This window comes from Pundamilia nyererei, unplaced genomic scaffold, assembly GCF_000239375.1.
Source record: "Pundamilia nyererei isolate P.nyererei 1_Seehausen unplaced genomic scaffold, PunNye1.0 scaffold00001, whole genome shotgun sequence".
In the NCBI taxonomy this organism is placed as follows: Eukaryota; Metazoa; Chordata; class Actinopteri; order Cichliformes; family Cichlidae; genus Pundamilia; species Pundamilia nyererei.
This window is the reverse complement of record NW_005187402.1, coordinates 9,822,836-9,842,807: the sequence shown is the minus strand read 5'-3', so window position 1 is coordinate 9,842,807 and position 19,972 is coordinate 9,822,836. Positions and strand designations below refer to the sequence as shown.

Sequence of the window (19,972 nt, the reverse complement as noted above, 5' to 3'; positions counted from 1 at the left end):
GAAACAAATATAATTAAACATGGGACATCTCATCTCTTCTTCCTTGGCACTGCTGCCCTCTTCTGGTTACAGTGGGTCAGTGGTCGCTGAGAGGAGCTGTGAGCTGTTAGTCTGCTGACTAAAGATTCGTCTGTGTTAAACCATTAATCACATTCTAAAGTAATCAACCATATTTTAAATGCTGTTTAATGTGGCACCTCGTATTGTGCATTATCAACTTTGCACATTATACTCTGTAGAAGAAGTACAGTGTGATGCAATGTAAAGTGGGCAATGCAGAGTGTTCTACAGTTCATATCAACCATGTCAATGAAAGTTAAATTCTAAAATAAGAACAAAACAATAAACCATGAATGCATTTTCTTCCACTTCTTCTAGGAGCCTAAGCACAGACGCCCAGCTCCTCACAAATATATAGACCAAATTCAATTCAATTCAATTCAAAACAAATTCTTTATTGTCCCACAAGGGGAAATTAGTTTAGTTTAGCAGCAGGCAACAATAAGAGTAAACAAAACAATAATATTAAAATAATAAGGACAATAATAGTAATAAAGAACAGATGTCTGTACAGAAAACAGGTGTCTGTACTGGTCACCCTACAGAGAAACAAGAAGATAAGGACAAACATGCAGACAGGAGGGCAAAAAAGACAGAGAGGTTTATAAAAGCTCATCAAGATTGATAGGAATGCTACATGAAGCAAACAATGTTATTGAGCTTCTCTATTGTCATCCTGCCTGGTGATGGACGAGTTCATGCCTATCTCCTATCTTATTCTGAGCCCATGGATGCAGCCATACCACAGGACACGTGACCAGCACACGCTCTGAGTGTGTTTCTGTACCCAGTTTACTGAAAAAATGGAAATACCCAACAGTGTGTCTGTATAAAAGTCAGTCCATATCCAACATCTACACCCACTTGTACTTGTAAAGCTGCAGAGAGCACAGCACATGCTGAATCTAAATGTAGCTCGTTTCAACGGTCTTTAAGGATATTTAAGGACAAATAAAAGGCCTGGAATGGATTTAAAAGTTCAATTAAAGAGACCAACATTTTGATCTTACTCCTCTGTTTTTCACACCAATACTCCTTACTGAGTAGGTAGATTTGGTCTATGATCATGCTGAATAAATCGATTATTACAATTCAAAAAACGTGGGAAAATTGGTAAAACAACAATAGATAAGTAAACGGGACTTAGTATTCCAAAATCATTTTATTTTAATCACCTTTTTTCATCAATGACGCCTTTTAGCAGCACTTTTTTATACATGAGAATTTATCAAATTAATTTAATGAGTGTCTGAGCCTTAAAAGGAGCCCTCACCATAAAGATGCAGAGCTTATTATTTTAACATTAGTATCAGAAACGTAATTGGTTATTTTAAAAACTGCAAACAATCTTAGTTTTTCGAATATTTCAAAAGCTTCTTTCACCCATCGGCAGCTGTTGTTTGGTCGGGAATGCATTTTGGGCAATGATGAAAGTATGGAGTGGACATAATGTGCAGACGCTACTGTTTAGACTTTTAGATCCTGGGAAGCTGAGAGGGCGTTTGTGCAACAGCAGACTCATTCTTTTTGTTAAAAGCTCACAATAATCGTTCAAAACTCTCGCGTAAAAGTAAAAAAGGACTGGCCTTTGGGACAGAGGCTTTTTTGTCATTAAAGGGCGCTGTGGAGCAGCCCAGTGCCTTTTGTTTTCTCAGCTCTTGGGCTTGAAGTTCAGTTTTCGTTTCTTCCGCGGTGCGCGCTGTTCGCCTCCGGCAGAAAGTCACATGATCCACCCAGAGCCGTGTGCTCGGACTGAAATCTGAAAGGTAAAGCTGGCTGCATTAACTAAAGTACTTTTTAAAATCAGTAAATGTGAGGTTCTGTCGACACTGCGCGGGTGAGTAAAGCTGTGAGCGATTTGCGAGTATGTTCGGAAACCTCGGAGCTCCAACTGCTCTGCTTGTGGCTGATTTTTATTGATGAGTCTAAAGTCTGACAAGGAGTGTTTTGAGACGATCTTCTTAGAATCTGAAGTTGTTTAGAGTCTAAACAACTTCGTTGCTTCATTTCTCACTGTTTTGACTTCTGCAGGACCATGAAGCTCATCATCCTGAACGACTACGACCAGGCGAGCGAATGGGCAGCAAAGTACATTAGAAACAAGATTTTACAGTTCATCCCTGGCCCCAACAAATACTTCACTCTGGGGCTCCCTACAGGTAAGAGCAATCCTGTGATGTAGCATTTAGCACATGTATTTAGATTTGCATGATTTTAATGTGCAGCCTACGTTTCCTCCTCTCACTCCTTTGTTGCTTTTTCTGCCTGTCTTCAGGAAGCACTCCTTTAGGTTGTTATAAGAAGCTGATTGAATACTACAAAAATGGAGATCTCTCATTCCAGTACGTGAAGACTTTCAACATGGATGAATATGTAGGTAGGTCCTGATTGTTCTCTATTGTGCCATTAAGCATACAGAGTGAGGGAGCTTCCAAGCTCTGGTCTTGCATAAGAAACTGCCATAAACTGCTTTTATAGGACTTCCCAGAGATCATCCTGAGAGCTACCACTCCTTCATGTGGAATAACTTCTTCAAGCACATAGATATAAAAGCAGAGAACACGCACATCCTCGATGGCAACACCGCCGACCTGGAGGCAGAGTGTGACTCCTTTGAGAAGAAAATAACAGCTGCTGGGGGGATTCAGCTGTTTGTTGGAGGTCAGAAGACACACAGATAAAAGTGAAAATACTGCAGCCACACATTTCTTTTCTTCTGCCCTGTAATAAATGATTGCAAAACAATTAAGCCCCCTCTTCTTTTTCTGTGTCAGGTATTGGACCTGATGGCCACATTGCATTTAATGAGCCTGGTTCAAGTCTGGTATCCAGGACCAGGGTGAAAACGCTGGCGAAGGACACCATCATGGCCAATGCCCGATTCTTTGATGGAGATCTCTCAAAAGTCCCCACCATGGCGCTGACGGTGGGAGTGGGCACTGTCATGGATGCCAAAGAGGTTGGGAGTCTCACTCAGTGTCAGCCACGGTGTTTGTGTTTTTGCTGCTGTGCCTAAATATCAAGAAGAGTGGTCATCAGTTAACTTCTGAACTTGCTGAGTTATTTCTCGGTTTTCAATCTGTCCTCAGGTTATGATTCTCATCACCGGAGCACACAAGGCGTTTGCTTTGTACAAAGCCATAGAGGAAGGTGTGAATCACATGTGGACAGTGTCTGCCTTTCAGCAGCACCCACAGACCATTTTTGTGTGCGATGAAGACGCCACCCTGGAACTGCGAGTCAAAACTGTGAAGTACTTTAAAGGTGAGACAGTGAATCACAGATCATGCAGTTGCTGAGTGGGAGAAAAACATTTTATATTTCCAGCTGATTAAGAAAAAATATTTCCAAAGCAGACATGAGTCATAGAAAAACTACTGAGTCTTGTTTTTTGTCCGCAGGGATGATGCATGTCCACAACAAGCTGGTAGAGTCACCTCCATCAGAGCCGAAGAAAAACTGAGGGAGACCTCTCTCAAACATCCTGGATTCAAGAGGCATTTGACCAAATGAGCACTCCAATAATTCCATTGATTATGTTTTTCCTTCTTCAAGATCAAGCAAGATTTTCTCACAACTACTTTTCAACTACTAGATAATTTAGTGCTGGTATAGATGATTCTTCATACAACTGCTCATTTGTTCTTTGTAATAAAGCAAATTTAATTTGCACATCTTATGTGTGTTTTTTGGGACATGCTGTGGTTTTCAGTCTGTCCTTCCAGTCATGTGACGAATAGGAATGAACTCCTGTTGCCTTCAAGTGCTCCTTGTTATTTTTACTGGTTTTCTTAGGGTGGAAGTGCTATGAAAGTTTATTTTCACCACAGGGGAAAATGCCCGCAGACTTATTATAATTATTATATGTAAACTTGATATGTAGTTATTAGCCCAAATTTTCTTGACTTGCAAATGGCAAAAAAACCCCCAAAAAACCAAAATCCATCCGCACAACCGTTTTTGTTAACTAGAATACTGCCTCACACTTCATATTTGCTTAATTTCAGATGCTCAATAAGAAATCTCGGAAGATGGCACATCATATTAGCTCAGCACCAGTCATATTATGTATTATAACACTTTAAATGAGCAATTTCTTCCAAATAAGTGCATTTAATTTTGCTATATTATACACTGTAGCAATTCCCCTTTACTGCGTAAAATATATATAATTGACAGTTATGGGCTTATAATTTGTACTTTTCCCCCCCTCAATCTTTCACGCGCTAACAACTGAAAGAATGTCGTTTCCGACTGCACTTGAACGCAGCACCAGCTCTGCCACTACCAGGAGCGGAGAAGGAAGGAGATGGCCGACTAGAAGGCAGCATTATCTTTGCTACTTCGCCTGCGAGATTCCTTTTACATTACACAGTTTCACAGCAGAAGCAGAGGGAGTACTGTACAGTTATTTCGCTTCTCTTCAGCTATGGCAGAACAAAACAGCAGCGTCAGATATCAGGAGGTAGGTAACAGGTTGCCGTCACACTTAAATGTGGCTAACAGCTAGCTGCTCCTCAGTCAACATTAGCCTGTCACTGAGAGCAAAACAGCGAACTCAGCTGTCATTTGTTTACGGGCGGGCCCGATGTTGAGTGACATGATTTATGCTTTTATTAAACAGAATTTCTTCCACTGCAACTGCTGTACTCATATATTCATCATATATAATTTTAATGCTGTATAGTCCATATTTATTTAGCAGCTAATTAGCCACTCCTAGCGTTAGCTGGCGTTGCTGGCCTGCACAGGAGTGCTGTGTAGTGTCTAGACTTGATCCAAAGCTGTCCTGGCTCACTGACCAATCCTCCCTGTCAGTGACTGAAACCTTAGAGACGGATCAGGGTCAAAATGCTAAAGTGAAGCTGCTGCATGCTCGCTTAAATCGCCACACAGCACTGATGTGCAAATTATACAACCTGCCTTGTGTGTCGTTGGTAAAGATAAGAGGTTACTGTCCGATAATGTTATTTAAATGAGAATATCCGTAAGTATCAAATCCAGATGGTCTAATCTGTGTTTGGGAGAAGGAAGTGGCTGACAGAGCCTGTATGTCCGTACAGCAGGCCCTGTTTAATGACTCATGTAATTGTCTATAATGGCCCAGTACAAGCAGAAATCTTCCCTGGGGATAGTTGCCATGATATAAACAACATGGCAGACAAATATCTGCTATCACACAGTGTAAATGCTATCATTTTGACCTCCCCTATGCAGACAGCATTGTTCCCTTTTCTAAATTGCAGCTGCTTACTTATCTGAAAGGACCGTGTACTGTAAGCGAGACCCAGTTTGTGTTGTTGTCTATTAATGTTTCTCCAGCTGGTGAATGAGGAAGAGCCCGCCCAGCCTTCCCAGGAGGGTCCTGCCCAGGACGCCCCACCACCATACAGCAGCATTGCTGCAGCAAATGCAGGTTAGCTTGGTCACACGCTGTCAAATCACTTCATTTTCTTAAAAACACAATTTAATTCCAGATGTGTCTGTGCGACCTAATTGTCAATTATAAGTGGATTTAAAAGCAGGAAGAGATAAACATTATGAACACTGGCTGTTTTTAACAGGTGTAATTTGACAAGTTGCCACCTATGTGATCACTGCTTCGACTTGTACAAAGCACTTTGATGTTGAAGCTTTTCTGGTGACAGGTTTCCCTGCATGCAGATTTTGTGAGCTTATTTTGCATCTTGTTAAAGATCAGATAAATATTTAGTTTCTCTCACAGAAATCTTAAATACAGTCCAGATGCACCATATATCATTTGTACTGAAATGAGTATGTTTATTTACACGTATAATTGTGTGAAGTTTGTTTAATTTTTTTCTTCCTAAAATAGGATTGCAGAATGGGTCATGTGCAGGGAAGGTCTCAGGCTCGTTATCATGTTTCCAATGTCACTTCTTAAGAGGGCAAGGGTCAGCATGTTCCATAAGAGGGTGCAGCTATAGCTCTTCCTGGATGAGTCCATTGATCTGTTTTAGTGCTGTTAGTGTTTGAGCGAGGCGGAGGCGTATTCCAGGATCGCAGCCAAACAACCCAGATAAGTCTTGGCTTGTATGTAGAGAGCACAAACAGTAATGGGTGCATACAATATATCACAGTTGTCTTTCTTGTACTAATGTTTTACGTAAGTCATTGCTTCCTGCTTTGGGTTTCTAAAGCTCAGCTGTAGCTTTCATTTTTGAAGGAAGTGAAAGAAGATTTTTGTCTGTCAGCAGTCAGACGTGTTAAAACTCGCTGACCTTCGGTTTCTTTGTTTCTCGCTTTCAAAATTGATGCTTTAATTATCATCTCTGCCTTCTTTCAGAGGATGGCTTCGAGCCATTTGTCTCTGTCTGTTGCACAGTGAAGGTTGCTAAAGAAGCGGCAGTTGTCGCACTCACTGTTTGTAGATGTGTGCCAAAATTATAAACTGTGCTTCAGTTTACAGCAGCCCAAAACAGTGTTCAGTTACATTTACAGCAAACTGTTTCATAAATTGTTGGTCCACAGAAGGCATTTAGCACTCCTCAAAATGAAACACTAACAAATACACTCTATACACACTACATTAGGTACACCAGGTAGTACCATGTTGTCTGTTTGGTTTTTGGAACTGGATTAATGCTTTGTGGCATGGATTTAACAACATGCTTGAAATATTCCTTAAAGATTTTGGTCCATATTGACACAATGGTGTCACAGTTGCTGCAGATTTGTCAGCTGCACATCATGAAACAGTTTGTCTGTTCCACCACACCCCAAAGGTGCTTTATTGGATTGTGGAGGCCATTTGAGTTCAGTGAACTTGTGTTCAAGAAACCAGTTTGAGATGATTCAAGCTGTGTGGCATGGTGTCAGGTAGGGCTGAACGATATATCGCATTTGCGATAATATCGCGACATGATCAAGTGCAATTTTCTAACCGCAAAGGCTGCGATTATACTCTGGACATGTCCAAATTCATGGGCTGCATCCTCCTGAGGCCGCATTTGTAGACCGATTACGTCACAGCGACGCGCCGAAGGCTGTCCAAATTACTACCATATCCCAGAATTCATAGCGCGGCCCAGCCAAACTCCAGTTTCCAGCAATGGCGGCCGCTACTAAGTTTTAAAATTACTCATACTAATCTTTCTGGGTCACAAAATAAACTTTTAACATATTTTCAGGCGAGAAAGTAGTTGTGTAAACATCAAATATCTGCTCGGTTTATCAAGATATCCCATATTTGCAAAAGTGCTTCGACGTTTTCAGAGGCATCTGCTGCTCGACAGCTAGCCGAGAGCTCGAGGGTTACCGATGCGGCCGAGAACGGCACAACTCCCGGCACATCATTTTCAGATCACCGCGGAGTTTCGCTGCTCGGGTTAAACGTAATATATAAGTCACTTAGACAACCTAAAAATGTTATTGTTGGGCTTTTTTCAGTGTTTTGTTTGTTCGTGAGTAAATCGGTTTGGCTGAGATTAAAGTTATTAGATTAGATAAAATAAAACTTTATTAATCCCCCGGGTGGGTTCCTCCTTGGTTTTCACACAGCTGACTAAACGTCAAACAGAAAACTTATTAAACAGAAGTATGAGACAGTCGAGAATTTACACCAGTGTCTGGTTATATTTTAGATAGCAAGAAGCAGACGGCCGAGTTTATTAAACTCCACCGAGACAGCGGTGACGCTAATCAGAACTAGACCGTCCAATTTCACGCCTTTAAATTTTAAAGGCGTGTTTGTGTGTGTGTTTATACAATTGCTATTATGTTTGCACTTTATGTGTAATGTTACTGACTGCAGAGATCAGTAAGATGTGTGTATTTTTTATTTATTAGTTTTATTTATTTAATATTATTTTTTAATTGAATGACTGTCTAGTAGTTCACAGATGTCGAAAAACTGAGTGTGGTAAAGCCACTGATTTTTTTTATGTATATTTCTGCAATCGGCACATTGTACTGACTTTCATTTTAATGTTTACACCAGGGTTCCTTGTCAGCACTTTATGCTCAGATGTTTGTAAGCTAAAAATAAACTATTGTGTATGTTCAAATATACTGTTGTGATTGAAGAAGTTAAATAAAAATGTCAGTCATCAATTCATGCATCACCTCATGTCATCATAACAGGGGTCTGTCTTCCAGGAAAGAACAGTTTAAAATTAATGTAATATAGTATTGGCCATACTATATGATGTATTGCTTGTCTTTGTTTAATAATACAGAAGACAAAGACCTTAAAAAATAATCGCATCGCAATCGCAATATTGGGGCAAAAAATCGCAATTAGATTATTTTCCATAATCGTTCAGCCCTAGTGTCAGGTGAAGCATCCATCAGAATATGGCTATACTGTGGTCATAAAAGGATGGACATGATCAGCAACCATACTCAAACAGGCTTAAACAAAACAAGTTGGTGCTAAAGAACCAAAATGTGAAAAGAAAATATCCCCCACACCATCATGACAGACCTGAACATTTGATACATGGCAGGAAGGATCCATGCTTTCATTGACACTACAACTCCAGTGTTTCAGTAGAAATTGAAACTCAACAGACCAGGCTGTGGTTTTGCTCATCTGCTTCAAGAAATGCTCTTCTGCATGCATTGGTTGTAACAAGCAATGATTCAAGTTGCAGTTGCTTTCCCATGACCATGAAGCAGTCTGGCCATTCTCCTCTGACATCAACAAGGCATTTTCACCCAGATGTCTGTCTTTCACTGGATAGTTTCTCCTCTTTGGACCATTCTCTGAACAGGTGTACTTAATAAAGCCAGTCAGGATCTGCCATTGTCAGAGTCTTGGATGATACAATACAGCCTTAGCTTTGCTTTCAAGGGACACCTGTGTTAATAATTTATCTTGCCTTAAAGCATCAACTGAGATTTGGCACAGAACTGGTCTGTGAAGACAATGGGAAAGATCAGCAGAGTGAGCACATAGAAATGTTTTTGTTTGCACTCCGTTGTTCAGATTAGCAAAAAGTAAAGCAGGGAGGTGGAAATCAGGAACAATCAGTCTTTGGTTTTCTTGTTTTCAAAATAACATTTGTATTTTTGAAGACATCACAGGCTCTAGAAAAGTGATTTTGTAGTTTAAAGACCACACGTTTACTGGAGAAATAAACCAGCTCATTAATTGATAATGCTACTGTTTGGTGTAGTATTAAAGTGTAGGAAGTGTAAAATTTCAGCTCTTATACACTGTGATAACAGGATTTCATTTATTATTTTCTGTAGGTCTTCTGCTGTGTGGAGGAATGTATTATTATATATATTTATTTGTTGTTAATTAGTTGTAATTATTTGTTGCTTGTAACACCCACAGCTTTCTTTGAATACAAGGAAGATGGAGGAAGATTTCCCAACCCTCCATCCTACAGCGTTGCCACCACTTTGCCCTCCTATGATGAAGCTGAGAGAAGCAAAGCAGAGGCGGCCATCCCGCTGGTCGCTGGAAGAGTCACGGTACTCGTCTCGTTCTCAGACTTCTTTCTAATGACTTAGTGTTGTCACATATAAAACACTAAACAAGACAGAGGTAAACTGAGGTTATTTTGATTAATAGTTTGAACGTATCCTTTTTGATGATGCAGGAGGAAGACTTTGTGGCCAGAGATGACTTTGATGATGCCGACCAGCTGCGAATAGGAAACGACGGCATCTTCATGCTCACTTTCTTCAGTAAGAAACAGACTTTTGTAACGGTAACAATAAACAGACTTGATGCAAATGTATAACTCTGTTGGCTCATCAAGGACAAAATTTACTCTCCTTTAATTTAACTTTTGTTTAGCTTCTTTTTGTTAAATCTGTGCCAACATGATGACTTTACAAATCAATGATCCTTCTGTTAATTAACTGCTGTCTTTCTGCTACCAGTGGCATTCCTCTTCAACTGGATTGGCTTCTTCTTGTCGTTCTGTTTGACCACATCAGCCGCCGGCAGATACGGGGCCATCTCAGGCTTTGGCCTGTCGCTCATCAAATGGGTTCTTATTGTCAGGGTAAGAGCCACACACAGCATAGACCAGCTCAGCTCAGCTCTCCACAGGGTGGTTAAAATTCAACCATAATATCACAGTTATTCTCCCCCCGAAAGGAGCGCGTATGTAATCGGTTCAATTAGTTTGTCTGTCTGTTTGTAAGCGTCCGTAGTTTTCAAGATGGGTTCAAATCTTGTGTGATTGTCGATGATGGTGACAGCTCGAGCTGATTTCATTTTGGTGAAATCAAGTCAAGGTCACAACAAATGTGAAAATCAGCAAAAGCTTTATGTTACCCAAATCTTTTTTTAATGCATTGTCTTCAAATGTAACAACACTACACTAGGCTGTGGGGGGACGTCAGTAACCATGTTGGCTAATCATTTGATCTCGACCTTTATTGTTGGCGCCGAAGCTCAAAGTGACCTTGGAAAAAAAATTTAAGAAAGCGTATAAAGTAATATAACATATGAAAGGGTATGGGGAGAGCCGTAAAACACAGGGTTATATCTTTTCAATAAAACACCCTATGACATTATAATGACGCCATAAAGTTTTGCAAAATCTTACACTGCATGAATATCTTAAAGTCTTAAGTTTTTACATCTTATAAAAACCAAAGATTTCAGCCAAATCTGCTCCAGTCGAATGAGTGAAGATGATAAAAACACAATTTATTTTAGTATGTAATGCTTCAAGGTCAGAGGTCAGATAGCAGCGTGTTGTAATAAAAACAGCATGTTGCAATAAAAATGTCATAAAACATTAAAGTTTTAGTACAACCTTGCCCTTCGAGGGAGTTGTGCTGTCTTAGCGTTCTTGTTTTAGTTTAAATTTTAATAATTTAATGTTGGTCTTAACCCTGTGAAGCCTGAACAACGAAAGGATTGACAGAAAATTCTGTTTATTTATATTTGAACACTGCATGTGTCTGATTGTATAAATTACAGTTCTCAAAATGTATCATATGTATGATACTCGTGTATCATATCTGATAGCCACAGCCACCCCAGCTGTGGCTCAGGTGATAGAGCAGATCAGCTACTGATCGGAAGGTTGGTGGTTCGATCCTTGGCTTCCCCAGTCTGCATGCCAAATATCCTTGGGCAAGATACTAACCCCAAGTTGTATGAATGTGTGTAGTTTAGTTTGCACTTGTGTTTAGAAGTGCTTGTATGAGTGGGTGTGAATGGGTGAATGAGGCATGTTGTATACAGCGCTTTGAGTACTCCGGGAGAGTAGAAAAGCGCTATATAAGAATCAGTCCATTTACCATATGATGCATTTGGTGTTACAGGGTTAATGATCTATTTAACGGCACTTAATTTCCAAAAACACTTGAAATTACTCGTGCCACTTAAGTTATGGATGGGTGTGTGGTCAAAGATGTGCTGCGTGATTCTACAAAGTGGTGTTTGGTGCTGTGTTCTTAAAGACAGATCACCAGAGTCACACTGTTGATTGAAACTTGCGTCTTGTGTCTCTGCAGTTTTCGACCTACTTCCCCGGTTACTTTGATGGGCAGTATTGGTTGTGGTGGGTGTTTTTGGCACTTGGTGAGTGAGAGATGATGTTTTATAAGTATACTTGTATTTTTATATTATTAACACTCTACACACAGCTAAGACTTTTCTAATTATGTTGTGTGGTCATTTCTTTGGTAATCTGTCTTCTGTTTGGACTGCAGGCTTTATGCTGTTTATCAGAGGCTTCGTGAACTACTCCAGAGTGCGTAAACTGGCTGATCCCACTTACGCCACCCTTCCTCGAACAAGGGTACTCTTCATCTATTAAAGGTAAGGTGCATGGGTCATGAAGAAAATATCAATTTTTACTTACTGTCTGTCAGGTTTGTTATTAGTGGGCAGCACCTTTAAATCCGTGTTGGACTGATTTATGAATGGCAGCTAAACAAACAGCACAGAAATCAGCCATTATACAAAAAGCCCCAAATGGTACCCACAGTTCGTAGTGGCTCCATCCAAGTGAAAATAAAATGTAGAGACTTGGTGAAAAGATTAAAATAAGCTTTTCACGACCTCTTCGATTTTTCAGCTTAAGCAGATTAAACATAAACCTGCTACTTCCCCATGTAACCTCTGTCCTCTGACTTTGCTGCTACATGGCGCACAGCACAACCACTGTCAACACCTGTCTCTGTGATTAAACTAACCTGATGCTCCAGATGGTGTGTGACACAGAACCAGCAGGGATGTCCTTTGGAAAAACGCAGGTGCAAGCCAAAAATAACTGTCTGTTCATTACAGGTGAAATTTAACCAATCAGATCCACAGGCTACTTTCAGTGCAGCCAGTTGGAAAAACAGGTTCTTGCCAAAGTCAGTCGGGAGAAGAGTGAAAACAGAGAGCAGGAAGTGCCTATAAGGGTTTTCTTTGCACTTCTTGCAGTTTAGAAATGCTCTAAACACTGGTGACAGTGGGAAGGAAGACCTCCCTTTTAGCAGGAAGCTGTTAAACATGGGAGAGAAGATGCATGTTAATGAAATGCAGTAGTGTCATGTCCATTCCCATGGTTTCAGTAGTCCCCCTCCAGGAATTTGCTGACATCTAAGTGGTTAGACTGAGGTTATGATTATTAATTAAATCAAAAAAATGGTGGAAAAAAATAGCTAGCAATGCACAGAAGGAATCTACACTGCTGAAGAGACCAGTCAGAACAGGTGCTACCTGCATTGATGTGATCTGTATTTACAGTTTCAGGGAGGTACCTGTCCGGTTACGGTGTAGGGTTTCACTTTGTGTGGTTACAACATATCTGCGGTGTAGCTTTCATGCAGCTGCAGCTTTGACCTGAACAAGTTTCCCTGCCATCAGTCGGAGTCCAATAATCTTTGGTGCTACACTTGAATTAGACTGGGAATGTCAAAAATGCAGTCCAAGGGCCAGAAAGACTCCTATCTGGTCCACTGGATGGCTTGTTTCTATGAATTAATGGGAATTATGTTAAAGAGCTACCAGAACTTTATCAGCAAATTTACATACTTATTTAAGTATGCTGACAGATTTTTAATTTACTGCAACATTTCTTTATCATGTAGAAAAACTGAGACGTGCAGTTGAAGTTGCACTTTTTGATTTATATATCAAATGTAATTAAGTGTGTCGTTAAACATCTGTTCGCTGACAGAAAGAGGAGTTTCGCTGGTCTGGCCAACTTACAGTCAAAGTAGGCTGTATGTGCACATGAAGTACAAAGAGTTTGACGTCACTTCTTTAGATTTAAGTGGGATTTATAGTCCCACAAACATGTCCATCCACGTCCGCTTTCATGAAAAGCGCAGACAGCTCTGTGTGTGTTCTGTCGGTCCATGGCTGGCTCACGGACCAACAACACCACGAGCAACAGCAGAGACTTTGTACACTGCCTCCACCTGACCACAGAGCTCACTGCAGGCAGACGGGCAGAGCATAGAGTGGAGCCGAAAGCCTACACGCTCGCTCTGCTTGACCATAAAACCAGCTTAACACTTTGCCATCAGCTCATGTAACACTGCCCCTCCTTTCTTTCACACAGAGCAGAGAACCTGTATCTGTTTTCACACACATCTGTTTTACTCTAAGTGTCTGCTCAAACCTCTAAAGTGCACTGCAGTGAAAATGCAGCGTTTAGTTGAGGTTAGGGTGTCGTCTGAGCAGCAGCATACAGGTCGAGGACTACTCCAGCCTGTGTACTCAGCAGCTGCTTTATGTTCAGATTGACTGCAGACGTCTGGTTTGTCACAAGCATTTCCTGCAGGGCATGTGTGAAAAATTTCCCCTCGACTTCCAACTCAGTAGAAGGGGAAACGCTTATCTGCTGATTGGGCAACCAGCTGTGGTTCAGAGACTGGTTTATGATGGATTCTCTCATGATCTTGTGAGACTCTGCCTTGTAGGTTAAAGTTAAAACAGCATATCATTAACATGTCACTGAAGACCAACTCGATCTGTTATGAACTGAACTGTTAAGAACAAAGTTGTAGCAACAAATGATCTCAAAAGCATTAAACCATGTTTCTGTAAAACATGTATTTATATTTAACCGAGTGGTAATAATTCGGTGAGCAGGCCTGTTATTAACTGGCTCTACTTACAGTGTGTCAGGTTGATAAGTAAGATTTGTGATTGAGATTAGGATTGATTTCCACTGTTATGTCAGTTTTCTCCATTTTCCTATGTCAAAATCAGGACGTGGAAGAACTGGATGTGAAGAAGAAGAAGAAGAAGAAGAAGAAGAAGAAGAAGAAGGAGTTTAAAATAAAAGAAGACACTTAACCAGAAATCAGCCAGATGAGATCCAGATGAAGACGACTCGAGTCAATAAAAAATAATAATCAGGAATTATATCACTCGTTTTCTTTTGTTTCAAACCTTTATTAAAGACAAATGGTTAACAGTAATAGTCCCTCAATGTACTCATTAGTGGCGAATGTTAAGTGCTATTTACATCTGTCTGTAATGTATAAGTAATGCCTTATATCATTTGATGGTAGCATACGAGCATGCATCTGCCCTTAAGGTCAATTAAATAGGGAGCGTCTCGTGTTGGCGACACTTGAAGCCAACAGGTATTAATTAGCGCAACACTCTGTAAGCTTGCCATAGCATGCAACACACTTTATAATAATCTGCTCTTCGAGGTTTAAGCTCTTTTTAGATTTCTTTAGGCTGTAAATACGGAAGTACTCATGAACACATCCTCCACTCACCTGTTGGCTTTAAGCAGTGTTGCCAGGAGGGGACAGTGTTGTCTGCAGCTTTTAGAAACTGTCATAGTAGATGTGATTCACACACAGCAAAGCGGCATCCATGATTTTTGCCTGTTACAATGTTTTTGTTGTACATTAAATCAGGTAAAACTCTCCAACCAGGGAAGAGAATTCAAGTTGCATGTGCAGGTTGATCCTAGAAGATGGAAAAGGAACTCGATGGCCTCAAATGTCAAGTGACAAAACCTGGAGCTGCTCTGCTGACAGCTGTGGAGACGCCAAATTTCTTTTGGCACTGACAGTGACCGAGAAGATTTTTAAGGGCATATGAGCACATTTTCTGGTCCTTGTCCTCACAAATACCAATTAGATGTAACAGCGTGACCTCTCGATGACTCCTCAGTCTTTCTAGTCCACGTCCCACTCGCTGTCAGAGGAAAAGCTGTCAGGATTTCAGTACATCGAAATGAACTTGTATTTTACTTCCAGGTGGGTTTTTACCTCAAGGTTTAATTGATGATTATTTCTTAATTTTTCATACTATGTAAGAAGTTTCTCTGTTGTGAGTATTATTAATTATCAAAGAATGTTTAATGCAGGTGCACTTTTAGAAACACGGCCAATAAGGACATTTCCATCATTAGATTAAGTCACAGACACATAAAGCAAGTGGTGCAGGATGTTGTTTTATAATGACGCTTGAATCAACAGTTCATATTTCATATGCCATGGCTTTCATTTACAGACCAGTTATGCTTCTTTCTATATGATGTAGAGCTGCAGCCTGGGGTTTTTGTTGTTATCAAACTGTACAGAAACTGTTTAGTGTTAAATAAATGTCACTTTAAATGCACCTGCTGAGCTTCCTGGGTTGTTACTGATGCATCACCTACTCAGAATACATAAATGCAGTGGATAGAAAAAGTGTAAGCTTCCCATTTATAGGAGCATGTGCAACCACAATGTTTTATGTTTTTAATTTGATCCGCTAAAAGTTTTGTTTTAAGGTCATATTAAAGGTGGAAAAAGTTTTATCTTGGTCTCGTTATTGTAACGTCATTACCGCAGGCACTTTAACAGGCGCGTGTACGCTTTTTATATCCACTGCATGCTTCATTAATGTGTAACAGGAAAACCGCTAACAAAATCAAGTGGTTTACAATGGGGTACAACTGAAGAACTATAAATATGGTAGTCAAAGGAGCTTGCAAAGAAACATTAAAATAGTTCAATAAAATACAACAAATATTTAAAAAAGTGTAACAAAATAGAACCAAGAGCTCAGTAGAACAGAAATGAAGGCTCATTAAGTGCATAGTAAATTAAACAGTGCAGGATATTTAAAGCGTAGAGACGAGCATACTGATGATTGTTCTAGGTTATGAAGCCTTATTGGACAAACCATGAAAAACCGTGAGTGCACAAACAGTTGTTAATAAGTGTGATTAAAGGGGCTAACTCATAGGTCAGTGTGTATGTGTATAAGGGGCCGGTAAATTTAAGTGTTGCAAATAAAAATTCTTTGGAGAGGATGTAATCATGCACAGTGGCGGCTTCTAGTGGCAGCAATGTGTAACTGTTGGAAGTATAACAGAGCAGCAACACTTCTGGGAAAGCTTTACTGGTTAATTTGTTAGGCTTTAAGCTCTGTAGCACTTTCTATCCAGTCAAGGTTTTAAGAACAAAACAGATTACAGAAAAGCTAAAGTACAGTACATAATTAGTGGCAATGTATTTGTTTACTCTTCCCAGAAAACCTTAGTCCAAGAAGCACAAATTCCTGTTAAACTGCAGGTTAATGTGTTCATGTTTGCTCTAAATGTCTGTTCTGTGAGCTAAGAGGACCTGCTACCAAATAAAATCAAAGATTTGTTGTGTCTATAGATTTGACGTATTATTAAAATAAAGAGACATTTGATCTCTCCATGCACTAAACAGACTGCCTTTGCACTTCCCTTTTATTTGGATTTATTATCTCTTGATTTCACGCCACCATCTCCTGTAAGTAGTCCTATTGATGATTTAGAGGTTATGTGTTTCTGGTCCTTTGCGGTTGAGGTATCGCTGTGTGTTTTGCTCCCTCAGTCATCCAGCTGCCTGGGGAGAAAGAAGACGGCTTTCTGTCCGATGTGGGTTCTCGGGCCGAGTTTAGGCTTTCCGTTCTTTTTCAGAGCTACGTACCAGTTGTTGTCGTGATATTTCTGTGGCTGGTATGTGTTGTAGTGGTTCTCCTCCAGCCTCTCCAGGAAGTAACATTCATCTGTAATTGTGGGCTGAGAGACAAATGCAAGAACATTTCAAATAACATCTCATGAGGTTTGAGTTTGAGGTAAAAACGTAAACATTTAAAGGGTTAGGAATAACAGTTAATAGTTTCACTTTGATTCAGTAAATCCTGCACTATCAATAATCAGAGTTTATGTCTTGTCCTCCTACATTAAGCTGTGCTGGCAAAGCAGCAGAGAAGTATGACCAGTGATCAATACACTGTGGGAATGCCCTGATGTTGAAATCTTATTCTGTTACTCAGATTTTTCAACCTTCTTGGTATTGAACAAAAAACTAATATATTAAAAGTACAGTGTGTGCAAAGGTTTTAAGCAGCTCCTTCTTTCTTTGGTAGGTTTAATAAGTTCAACAAATTTATTAAAATATACAAACAGACTTACAGAATGAATATGATGCAAAAAAAATAAATTCTAAAGGACACAAGAAACAGATGCTATTCATCTGTTGCAGATAGTTTTCCAATGTTCTCTTGTTTTTTCAGAACACACGGCACACCATGCCAAGATATGTCAGGTTTTCAACTAAAAAGTGAAAAAAAGGTTTATCCATCGAGTTAGGTGTCTTTTTAGGAGTGAATTCACAGGTCTGTTAAGTGACTTACCAAACAACATTAACAACAAATAATTCTTGGATTATTTTCACTGGACTGAAAATGAGTGAAAAATCAGCCAGTGTCCACAGAGAAACTTTAAAAGACCTACTGCTTAAAACATTTACATGAAATTCTTATAAAGAGATATATAAAGAAGTGAGGGGTAGATCAAGGATTTTACATGGGACTGTAACTCTGCAACAAAGTGGGATCAGGTTTAAAAACATGATGTCAGTGCAGATAACACAGACCAAACAATTCAAGCAGATAAAAATAATTTAATGAATAATAAAATGTGTCTTATGTTAAGTGTTAATATTCTTGATTGTTTCCCGATTTGTTTGTCTTGTAATATTTCCCATAAACCTTTATTTAAAAAATAAAAATTGCCTTAAATACTCACTGAACTGTACAAACGGCCTTCATCGCTCATGGCTAAATATCTGCTGGCTTCAGTTCCTTGGATGACCACGACGCCTCTGTCCACAGCTTTGAGCTTTAAAACAGCTGAAAGGATAACAAAAAATTACATGAAAGTCAAGAAATTACACAGAAACGGTCAAAATCTGAATATATAAATAATGAATATTTCATGGGTTGGCTCAGAGGTTTCAGTGCAAAGGTAAATCTGCAGCATCTGAATATAAAACATCACAAACAGCTGTCGATGCATTTATTTATTTTATTATTCACAATCTGAAAATTCTTCAGCAAAAATCTTTAAATATTCCTGCAGAAAGAGAGCCACCAATCTTATTTTTTAATCTGTTTCTCTCTGTTTTGTCCAGCCTTGATTAGAACAGGTTCACCTGCGGTGTAGCACAGAGTAAAAAGAGAGCTTGCAGATGGCTGATCAATACAGAAAAGTATCTGATGACTGAAATGTCTCGTGCTGTGGTTTCCTGTTTCCACCTTTTCAAGGCCAGAAATGTTTCTTTCACAGAAGCCTCTGCGGCATCATTCCCAGCACGCCATTCCACTGCTCCTGTCGGTAAACTTTCCTTCTACTTCTGCGTGTTTTCTCGTGTTCAGACAACCACCGACTCCATCCACATTCATAAACACGTTCAAACTGAACTCACAGACATTTTGCAACAAACTAACGCAGTGGGATGTCCCGCATTTCACTTAAAAAGTGAAATGGACGCATGGCGCTTTAACCTGGAACACCTGCAGCAGAGGAAGTGAACGCGTCATGCTGCAGGCCTGACCTGGACGTTAAAGCGCGCAGTGATCTTACTGTGAGCGTCACTCTCTTCCCTCTGGCCCTGCACAGTCCCGTCGGGGAGGATCTGGAGGTGATGTCCGCCATTCATGCAGTACAGCCGAGCCAGTCTCCGGTAGTCCCTCAGCTGCAGCGGGCTGCTGTCCCCCACGCTCAGATCCACCACCGTGTCTCCATCCGCCATCCTGCTCGGCAGAAAACCTCGCTCTCTACAGCAGGGGGGTCTGTGACGAGAGGGGATCGGTTTCCTGCGGAAATTCTCACTGGATTTGTCCCCCTGCAGAGATCAGGTGTTTATGTGGCCGTGAACGAGCGCGAGACCACACAGGCAGCCAACATGCGCAGTCCCGATTCCTGGCAGCATCCAACTGGGGTGAAAATAACAATGCCCACTTTGAATTCAAAGTAACTTTTTAAACAGCCAGTGTGAGGACCCTGAGTTACTTTCTGCTTTCGTTACTTGTTGATCAGGTAATCAGTAACGAGCAGAGCCACGTGCCATAAGCACGCAACCTTTATTCACATGTTTTTGAAAGATATTTCTAATTTTCTGGGAGGCAGCTGTAATTAACGTGGGAGGAGCTGCTGCACATCACATCTTTATCCCTGAGATGGGACTGCAGTTTGGACACAACACAACAAAAGTTGTTTGCGTCCCCGGCTGGCGCACTTCTAACTGATAGGAAATAAGGGGAAAGGGGACATTTTCAACATGCTATTCATAACACAACATGACAGTTTTAGTTAAAGAGTTAAAAATAACTATACATTTTCTTGAGTAAATGAACATTTCCAATGACACAAAGTTTTGTTTTTTTTAAGTTCAGAAATGTCCTACATACTGGTTTCCACGAGTCTCCATGAAATAAAAACTGAGAACAGTTGAAAAAACTGAAAATTCTGCTGAAAAGAGGTAAAGAAGCAGAATGTTGTGCTGAAAAGAGGTGAATCAGCAAAATTTCTGCTGAAAACAGATTTCTGCTTAAAAGAGCTAAAAAAGCTGGAATTTGTGCTGAAAAGGGGTGAAGAACATAAAATTTGTGTTGAAAAGAGTAAAACAAAGTTTTACTGTTAACTGAAAAAAATGTTACCATAGGCGGGATTTGAACCCTGGCCTCCCAGTCTGAGAACGGCTG

General features: G+C 40.2%; 3 protein-coding genes across 5 annotated transcripts; 2 read left to right on the top strand and 1 right to left on the bottom strand.

The window, feature by feature from the left end:
• Nucleotides 1-1,718: 1,718 nt before the first annotated feature.
• Nucleotides 1,719-3,734, top strand: gnpda1 (glucosamine-6-phosphate deaminase 1). 2 transcript variants are annotated; one of them, XM_005719774.1, is made up of 7 exons: nucleotides 1,719-1,826; nucleotides 2,092-2,219; nucleotides 2,336-2,437; nucleotides 2,539-2,721; nucleotides 2,835-3,019; nucleotides 3,150-3,324; nucleotides 3,462-3,734. In XM_005719774.1, the coding sequence occupies exons 2-7, from the start codon at nucleotides 2,096-2,098 to the stop codon at nucleotides 3,521-3,523; spliced, it is 831 nt and encodes a 276-aa protein (XP_005719831.1). In that variant the 5' UTR covers nucleotides 1,719-1,826; nucleotides 2,092-2,095; the 3' UTR covers nucleotides 3,524-3,734. The 2 variants fall into 2 exon arrangements, with proteins under 2 accessions (XP_005719831.1, XP_005719832.1); XM_005719775.1 differs by lacking the exon at nucleotides 1,719-1,826 and adding an exon at nucleotides 1,833-1,897.
• Nucleotides 3,735-4,307: 573 nt separating this feature from the next.
• LOC102193689 (NEDD4 family-interacting protein 1-like) lies at nucleotides 4,308-15,583 on the top strand. The gene is made up of 8 exons (XM_005719771.1): nucleotides 4,308-4,525; nucleotides 5,383-5,476; nucleotides 9,365-9,504; nucleotides 9,633-9,720; nucleotides 9,919-10,043; nucleotides 11,512-11,578; nucleotides 11,710-11,818; nucleotides 14,210-15,583. The coding sequence occupies exons 1-7, from the start codon at nucleotides 4,490-4,492 to the stop codon at nucleotides 11,814-11,816; spliced, it is 657 nt and encodes a 218-aa protein (XP_005719828.1). The 5' UTR covers nucleotides 4,308-4,489; the 3' UTR covers nucleotides 11,817-11,818; nucleotides 14,210-15,583.
• fgf1a (fibroblast growth factor 1a) lies at nucleotides 15,396-19,394 on the bottom strand. Of its 2 annotated transcripts, XM_005719773.1 has the most exons (4): nucleotides 18,852-19,392; nucleotides 18,015-18,118; nucleotides 16,912-17,003; nucleotides 15,396-16,827 (listed from the first exon to the last, which is right to left on the bottom strand). In XM_005719773.1, the coding sequence occupies exons 1-4, from the start codon at nucleotides 19,018-19,020 to the stop codon at nucleotides 16,812-16,814; spliced, it is 381 nt and encodes a 126-aa protein (XP_005719830.1). In that variant the 5' UTR covers nucleotides 19,021-19,392; the 3' UTR covers nucleotides 15,396-16,811. The 2 variants fall into 2 exon arrangements, with proteins under 2 accessions (XP_005719830.1, XP_005719829.1); XM_005719772.1 differs by having other exon boundaries at nucleotides 15,396-17,003; nucleotides 18,852-19,394.
• Nucleotides 19,395-19,972: the final 578 nt, after the last annotated feature.

Coding starts and splice junctions, on each gene's coding strand:
- gnpda1 (XM_005719774.1), top strand. CDS start 2,096: ATGAAGCTCATCATCCTGAACGACTACGACCAGGCGAGCGAATGGGCA. Junction 2,722..2,834: donor GATTCAGCTGTTTGTTGGAG/GTCAGAAGACAC, acceptor TTTCTGTGTCAG/GTATTGGACCTGATGGCCAC. Junction 3,020..3,149: donor CTGTCATGGATGCCAAAGAG/GTTGGGAGTCTC, acceptor ATCTGTCCTCAG/GTTATGATTCTCATCACCGG.
- LOC102193689 (XM_005719771.1), top strand. CDS start 4,490: ATGGCAGAACAAAACAGCAGCGTCAGATATCAGGAG. Junction 4,526..5,382: donor GCAGCGTCAGATATCAGGAG/GTAGGTAACAGG, acceptor ATGTTTCTCCAG/CTGGTGAATGAGGAAGAGCC. Junction 5,477..9,364: donor CATTGCTGCAGCAAATGCAG/GTTAGCTTGGTC, acceptor TAACACCCACAG/CTTTCTTTGAATACAAGGAA.
- fgf1a (XM_005719772.1), bottom strand. CDS start 19,020: ATGGCGGATGGAGACACGGTGGTGGATCTGAGCGTGGGGGACAGCAGC. Junction 18,119..18,851: donor GGAAGAGAGTGACGCTCACA/GTAAGATCACTG, acceptor TTATCCTTTCAG/CTGTTTTAAAGCTCAAAGCT. Junction 17,004..18,014: donor AAGGCCGTTTGTACAGTTCA/GTGAGTATTTAA, acceptor TTTGTCTCTCAG/CCCACAATTACAGATGAATG.